General features: G+C 36.7%; 1 protein-coding gene across 1 annotated transcript; it reads left to right on the forward strand.

Moving 5' to 3' along the window:
• The first annotated feature begins 977 nt into the window (after positions 1–977).
• On the forward strand, positions 978–5,238 carry LOC120179158 (zinc finger protein VAR3, chloroplastic-like). The gene is given in 6 exon segments (XM_039184838.1): positions 978–1,584; positions 1,686–1,803; positions 2,647–2,912; positions 3,317–3,415; positions 3,493–4,571; positions 4,574–5,238. Coding segments are annotated over 6 exon segments (2,586 nt in total). The 5' UTR covers positions 978–1,132; the 3' UTR covers positions 5,146–5,238.
• The last annotated feature ends 2,197 nt before the right edge of the window (positions 5,239–7,435 follow it).

The raw sequence follows: 7,435 nt of genomic DNA on the forward strand, positions 1-7,435 counted from the left end.
TTAGGATGAAACAATGAAACAAAAAATTATTCTACATGAACTTTTATATCATTTGGTACCATTTGTTCATGTTTTCCATGTTTGAAACATTGAATTCTTGAATTGGATGGATGAAGGGGATATTAGGTTTTTATTTATAAGGTCGGTTATGATGTTGATTCATTGTCATGCTTGTGAAGTGGTGAAAAACAATGGGAAATGATTAGATTAGGTTCGACCATGTTAGGAAATTGAATTTGATATGAAAGTGATTGTAATTGCTTAGAGAAATTGAAATTGATATGAAAGTGATTGTAATTGCTTAGAGATGATATTTAGAAGTTGAATTCATGTAACAATATCAACCAATCTTGGATTATATTTCTCCTTCCAACACATTTCTTGATTAGTTATTTCAGTTTCAATCATATGATCATTATTTGATTAGATGATTAAATTTATTGAATTAAATTAAAATTAAGACAAATTGATACAATATATACGTACTAATGATTAAATGTTTAAATGTGTAATTATATTAATTTTATTAACTTCCATGTCAGTTCATCCGTTAAATAATAATAAGTGATTTGATTGACATCACTTGAATAATTAAATAGCTTGATTGATAAAACTAAAAATCACTGATTAAATTAAAATCTCGTCATAATTAGGTGATCAAGTATGTAATTTATCTTAAATAGTTTTCTCTAATCAAAGGTTGCAAAATGAGGTTATCATCGTAAAAATATGACAAGTGACAATGATTTAAATATTAATTGAAGAAACAGTTTTTCACATGTAACTTATTAAAATTTAATAAATCGAATCGATAATATACCAATAAGTGATCAAAGTTTAAAATTTCTAAATTAATAAATAATAGCATATAAATAAATAAAGATAAATGATTAATGCAGTAGTTTATCCAAGACCAAAAAATCTTTTTAGTATTTGCTTCATAGCCAGAAGCCCGGATTCCAGAAGATAATACCCTCTCCTTCATCCACTACCAAACACCGTATTATAGGTTTCTAGGGTTTTGCCCCACCACCCACTTCCGCTGTACTCGGCTCGCCGCCACCACTTCCGTATTTTCTATCAACATTTCTATCCATAATGCCAACTTGTGTATAATAAAAGAATACAAAATATGGGCAGCAGCGGTAGGCTCCTAATGATCCTTTCTCCTCCTTCCCCTATCCTCCTCCATCAACGCCGTCCCTTCTCCTCCCTCCTCCGCCTCACCCGTCACCGCATGCGGCTATCCTTCTTCCGTCAACATCATTTTACGCCACTCCGCCCTTTGCTACCCATCATTGAAACCAAAAAAGACTCGTTCTTGTTTCTTCCCAGACCTTCACCACGCCATTTCCACGCCCAAACCGCCTCCTCAAATTTCGCCAATTCCTCCTTATTGGCTCCACCCAATCTTTCATGGCCCGAATTCTCCGCTCTTCTTAACAACATATCGGCCGCAGGCTACTTCAATTCCCATCATACCTCCAATGAGCTTGCGGCGGATGCTTCCCAGTTGCCAGAAGAGTTTCTAGTTGTGTTGAATGCCTGCTTGGCTTTCGCGCGTGATAAAACGGACCTTCTAAGGTACCAATAATGGAAGTTCAAATTAAAATTTTGCTTACATCATGTCGATTTCTTCATTTTTAAGTGTTTTCCCCTCGTTTTGCATTGGGGTTTATGATCAGATTGCTTTCGAGGAAGGAGATTGAGGTGGTGGTGCAAAACGGGAAGCCTTTTTTGTTCAAGGATGAGGAGGAGTCCGCAAGGAGGTTGACGGTGTTCCTAAATAGCGGTGAATGCAATGTAAGTATCGTTTATTTTGTTTAAGAGTATATATACGGGTGCTAGAAGGGCAATTGAAACTACTTATAGGGTTGAGTTGAGTCTTATTTTGTAACTCTAATTTTATTTGAGTTTGGACAAGTTTATAAAATTTGAGTGGAATTGTTCGACCTTCTGTTTAACTTTAATTATAAATATTTATCATATTGTGGTACTAATTGATTTTAATTTAAACAGTTTTCTATAACCATGAGCAATATATATATATATATATATATTTCACATGTGATATACATATCTGGTACAAAGTTGAGTGACTCGACTCAAATTTGAAAATTAAACCACTAATTACTGAAAAATTTTGAGTTATTCGAGTTCTAATTTATTACTTGACTCAAATTTGAAATTTTTTCGAGTTGAGTTTATGAAATTATGACTTGAAATTAAAATGAGTCGAGTATTTTTTTTTTTTGAGTCCAGTTGAGTTTTGTTCACCCCTAACACGAGTAGTACAGAACAGGGGCTCTTCACAAAAACTCTTGTTATTCAAACTTCCTTTTAAACCGAAGTATAAAAAAGTATAGGGTTTTGGTTGTTGCTTATTGTTGATTCTATGTTAGAAATTAAGGGGTTTAGTCCGTTAACCTTGTATTCTAATTTGTATGTGAAATGGTTCCTATAGGATGATTCTTGCGTCGTACGGCCTCCAATAAGTGTTTATATGTATGAATCTTGTGTGGTTGTATATGTTCTTTTCGAGATAAAGTAAAAATGAAGTCCCTTCTTTTTCTATCACTGATGCTGTTGAATCCATACCCTTGAAACTAGTATGTTCTATGTTTCTGAATGTTTTTCAGTTTTTAGGTTGCAGATGTCGATAAAGCGAACACGGTTGATTTAATGAGGTTTTTATTGAGTTATGCAAGCAATGTTACCTCTTCGTTGGATAGAACCAGTCTCTACAACACAGATCTTGTTGAATCTTCTGTCCGTCATTTGCTGGGCGAGTTGGCAAAACTGAGTGACAGTCTTCCAGTTTCAAACTATTCCGAACATGAGCAAAATGGACAAATGGCAAGGTCTTTTGGGCCAAATATTGAAATGAAAAGAGGTGACTGGATTTGCCCGAGGTAGGTCTCCATTTTTTTATCATCTGCATAGGTAGTCTAGTGTTATATCCCTTTTTTGTAATCGTCAGAGAAGCCAAGGATTTTATACTTTCTACTCTTCTGTACAAGCACCGAGCATATGTGCATTCTTGGAACTTCACGACCAATACGTCTGTAGAAATCTTTTCTTAATGAAATAATTAGCAGAGACTATACCTAGTGGGTGCCTTTTGTTTTGAAAGAACTGTGTCCGTCTGATTAGATCCAATCCTGAATTGGAATACTTTGTATGGATAACGTTATCAAGGATATCAGTTACTATATGTATTCGTAAACGAGGGTTGCCTATCGCATGTGCTCCATGTTACCTGTGATTGATTGGCGCTAAAGAGTTATGGAGGCATAATGTTTTATTCTTTGTGCAGATGTAATTTTATGAACTTTGCAAGAAATGTGAAATGCCTCGAGTGCGAGGAAGAACGGCCCAAGCGGCAATTGACTGGTGGAGAGTGGGAGTGTCCCCAGTGAGCATTGCTTTTTTCTCTCTTTTCTTTTTGGGAATTAATATTGTAATTTTAATGTTTTTAATTTTTTGTTACAGATGTAATTTCTTTAATTATGGGAGGAATACAGTATGCTTGAGGTGTGCTTGCAAACGTCCAGGACAGATCTCAGTTGGTAATGCGTACTCTAGGCCGGCTTTAGCATACAGCAATCAGACTTCTTCAAATAAGGCTGATCTTGATAGGCGCTTAGCTGCCAATGAAGAGAAGGCGCGACGATGGTTTAGTAAGGTTTCTCAGCTCGACTGTACCGATATGAGCTCTGCCATAGCAGATGAAGATTTCCCAGAAATCATGCCTTTGAGGAGAGGTGTTAATAGATTCGTTGTGAGTACAAGGAAATCACCTCTGGAGAGGAGGTTGGCTGATGCTCAGTACCGTAGAAACATGGATAATGATGGCATTCCTGGTCGTAACAATTTTCAGACTGGGGAAGTAAATAAGACCCTGGATGCCCAAGTTAATCGGAGTTTAGATGAGATTCTTGGTCGTCCATCTAATGATGCTAGCATCAATACTGGAGCAGAGAATGCTCCTGTTTCTACTACAATTCAGGACGGTCATCCTAGAGTAGCCAAGTCTAATAACGTTCCATTTGTGCCATTACCAGCGGATATGTTTGCGAAGAAATCTGAAAATTTGGAGATGCAGGATAGTCGAAAAGATGTATCGAATGAACACAACACTGATGTTTCAAATGCAGTTGGACAAGTGGATGCTGTTTCTGGGAGTGAGGATTTGCTGAGGTCTCTAGGAACTCAGCAACATTCGGAGAAAGAAAACCTCGATGAAGAGGTAGACCAAGCTGAACAATCTGAGGGATGGTTTAAGAAGGTTGCGGAGCTCCACAATGTTACCGATCTTGCCACTGCAATTCCTGGTAAGGACTTCCCCAAAATCATGCCTATGCGCAAAGGAGAGAATAAATTTGTTGTTAGCAGAAAGAAAGACCGTTCTTTGACTTCTCCGACTTACAAGAGACTTGTGGCAACCGAGCAAGCTAGCAATACCAATTATGTTCCCTTTGTCCCCTTCCCACCTGACTACTTTGCTAAGAAGGATAAACTGCAGACAAATGGAACAGATTCTAGTGCAAAAGCAGCTGGAGAAACTTCAACTCTGTGACACCAGGGCAGCCTTCACATAAGTTATCCGAGATGTCTGTTACAGATGATATGCAGTCAACGCAAAATCAACAGATGCAAAGCTGGACCTTGAAACCTTCTGGAGGAAACTCAAGTGAGACGAGGAGAGACGCAGCTTATCCGGAACAGACTAGTGGATATTCAAAACCAAGTTCTCTCAAACCCCGAACAAGTACTAATGCCAGTAGGAAACAGGTGACCGATTTTCCTGGAAGTTCAACCCCACAGTCCGGGCATCAGAATGTTCGGAGTAGTTGGAGTGGAAAGAGTTTGGAAGGTTCAGCGGTGAAGGAACCAGATCCTCTGGACATGTCGGAAGAGGCCAAAGCTGAGCGGTGGTTTCGCCGTGTTGCTCAGATAAAGGACATTTCAGAGCTCAGCCAGATCCCCGACGAGGATTTCCCATCTATAATGCCAATGAGGAAAGGGGTGAATAGGTTTGTTGTAAGCAAACGGAAATCGCCGCTGGAGAGAAGGTTGACATCTCAGCAGTATCGTAGAAATCTTCCAGATGTTAATTCGGGTCCGGGGAAAAAAGGAAACTAATAATAACTAAGGTAATAAACGCAACTTTGTATTTATACATGATACATTTTTTTTGAAAAATCCCATCATGCTCTTTGTAGCAATTATTCATTAGAGTGGGTCTTTTCCACCAGAAAGGTGTACCGTTTCAACATATTTCTTTACTTTGTGTGAACTCTGAACAATTGCAGAAGAAATTCTTATTGAGATTGAAGTTAGGTTTTAGTTATTATTATTAGGATTATTTGAAAAATAAGTAGTTATTTTCGTTAGGTGCTTGAAATTCCCCCCCCCCCCCCCCCGGAAATTGGTCAACATTTCATTCCCTTCTATCCATTCTGACCATTAAAAAAGCTATCCAATGAGTTTGGCCGTACACTTATCAGCATAAATATAGATCTTTAATGAACGCATCAAAGTGTTTTTATTTTAATGGTAAAAGAGATAATTTTTTAGGGGCCTTGATTTTAGCAATTGTCTGTTAAGCATGCTTGTTTTGTCAATAGACTAAAAAAAGTTATGAATAGATATTATGTTGTAATAATTTATCAGGATTTAACTTGATTTATAAAGAAGGGATTTAAGAAAAAGAAGAAATTTGGGTTTACAGAAATAGAGTACTTCAGATTTTTCATTCATAAAACTTCAAAAACATCCATGATAATCTGTTTATCTCATATTGGTTGTACAAATTATTTAGTGGTAGTTGCACGTACGTTCTTAAGAGAATTGATGCCCTCCTCGACCGTTGATATTGCGCCTCACTCGTCTAGATTTCCTAGCTGGATGGATCTTCTGTTCCTTGGCCTAACTGTTTGTCCATTGCTTTGGCTTGCTCCATCACCAGCTGCTCATCAACTTTTTCCATCATGAGCGCTTCATCAGATAATAAACCTTTCCCTTCAACATTTCTCACTTTCTCTTTTCATCTTTTGAAATTCCTCATCCTCCTTTCAATTTTCTAATTCCACCTTTGTCAATCCCTAATTCTTCCTTTAGGACCTTGCAACGGTTCTTCAGGTGGTCTCGGGTTCAAGTTCCAACTTGGAATTGTGATGGAGTCCCCACCGATCATTTTTTAATTAGGTAGATCAAACACTTGTCATTTACTGAGTCTGCGTTTTACCATAGTCGGATTTGAGAGTTGTTTACGATCAAGGAAGGATGAGCACCCCCGAATCGTCCTTTCGGTACGAATTGATTACTCTGTTGTCTTGATTGTGAATATTGAAATTTAAATAAGAATTTAGATTCGATTCGAAATTATTCACGTTTGACAAACTTTAATTTTAATTGGATCCCCTTTGAAAAAAAATAAAATTAAAGTTAATAATAATAATAATAATAATGATGATGAAATAAATAATAAAAATTAAATAATAACAATAATAAATGTTGTAAAAAAAGTAAGTCAAGGCACCAATTTATAAACAAATAAAAATATAAAAATGATTAAATTGAATTAAATCAAAATTTGGTGACCAATTTATAGTAGGTGACCAAATCGGATTACACTTCAAAGCTTCATGGACCACATGCATGATTTAAAAATTTAGTAATTATAGGGAGCTCCTTCGTATTTAAAATCGCCCAAAACCCATTTTCTTTAATTTGTGTCAACTTTCCCAAAACTCTCACCCTCAAAACACTCTCAACCTCAATCCCTGAATCCGACCAAACCCCCACTGGATCACCGTCCACTCGCCACCTAACTGTCACTCTAGCCACCACCCACAGTGGCCGTGAAATTGAACCCTTGCCTTTTTCGAAAGTTTTTATACACCGATCCTAAATCACCATACAATGAGCTCTACGACGCATATCTAAAAAGAAAGGTCTCAGCTTTCTTACCTTCTTTGGCAAGCGTTCGATTTTCGATGACCAAAGCTAAGGGTTTTTCTCTCTTTCTCTTGCTTTTGTAGTTTTGGTGTTTCAAAAACGTTGTTGATCTATTTTTTTCTTGCATGCAAGTGATTTTTTTAAAAAAAGTTTCTAGTGCACATATAAGAGGTAAGATTGACTTCTTTGGCTAAAAATGCAAGCTTTTTTTTTTTAAATACATGTGTTTGATAATTATTTTAGAATTTAGGTCATTTGCTATAGTGCACGTAAAACATATTACGAGGGAATGACAAGTTCCATAAAATATATTAAAAAATTAGAACGCGTCATGAGGAAATGACAATTTTGTTCCAATTCATATGATGAGTTTTATTTTTTAATATATTTTATTAAACTCTTCACCCCTCATGACACGTACAATGTAGTAAATGACCTAGATCCCAAAATATTTCTCAAAACCCCCCCATTT

Source organism: Hibiscus syriacus, unplaced genomic scaffold (genome assembly GCF_006381635.1).
Source record: "Hibiscus syriacus cultivar Baekdansim isolate YM2019G1 unplaced genomic scaffold, ASM638163v2 tig00112402_pilon, whole genome shotgun sequence".
Taxonomy (NCBI): Eukaryota; Viridiplantae; Streptophyta; class Magnoliopsida; order Malvales; family Malvaceae; genus Hibiscus; species Hibiscus syriacus.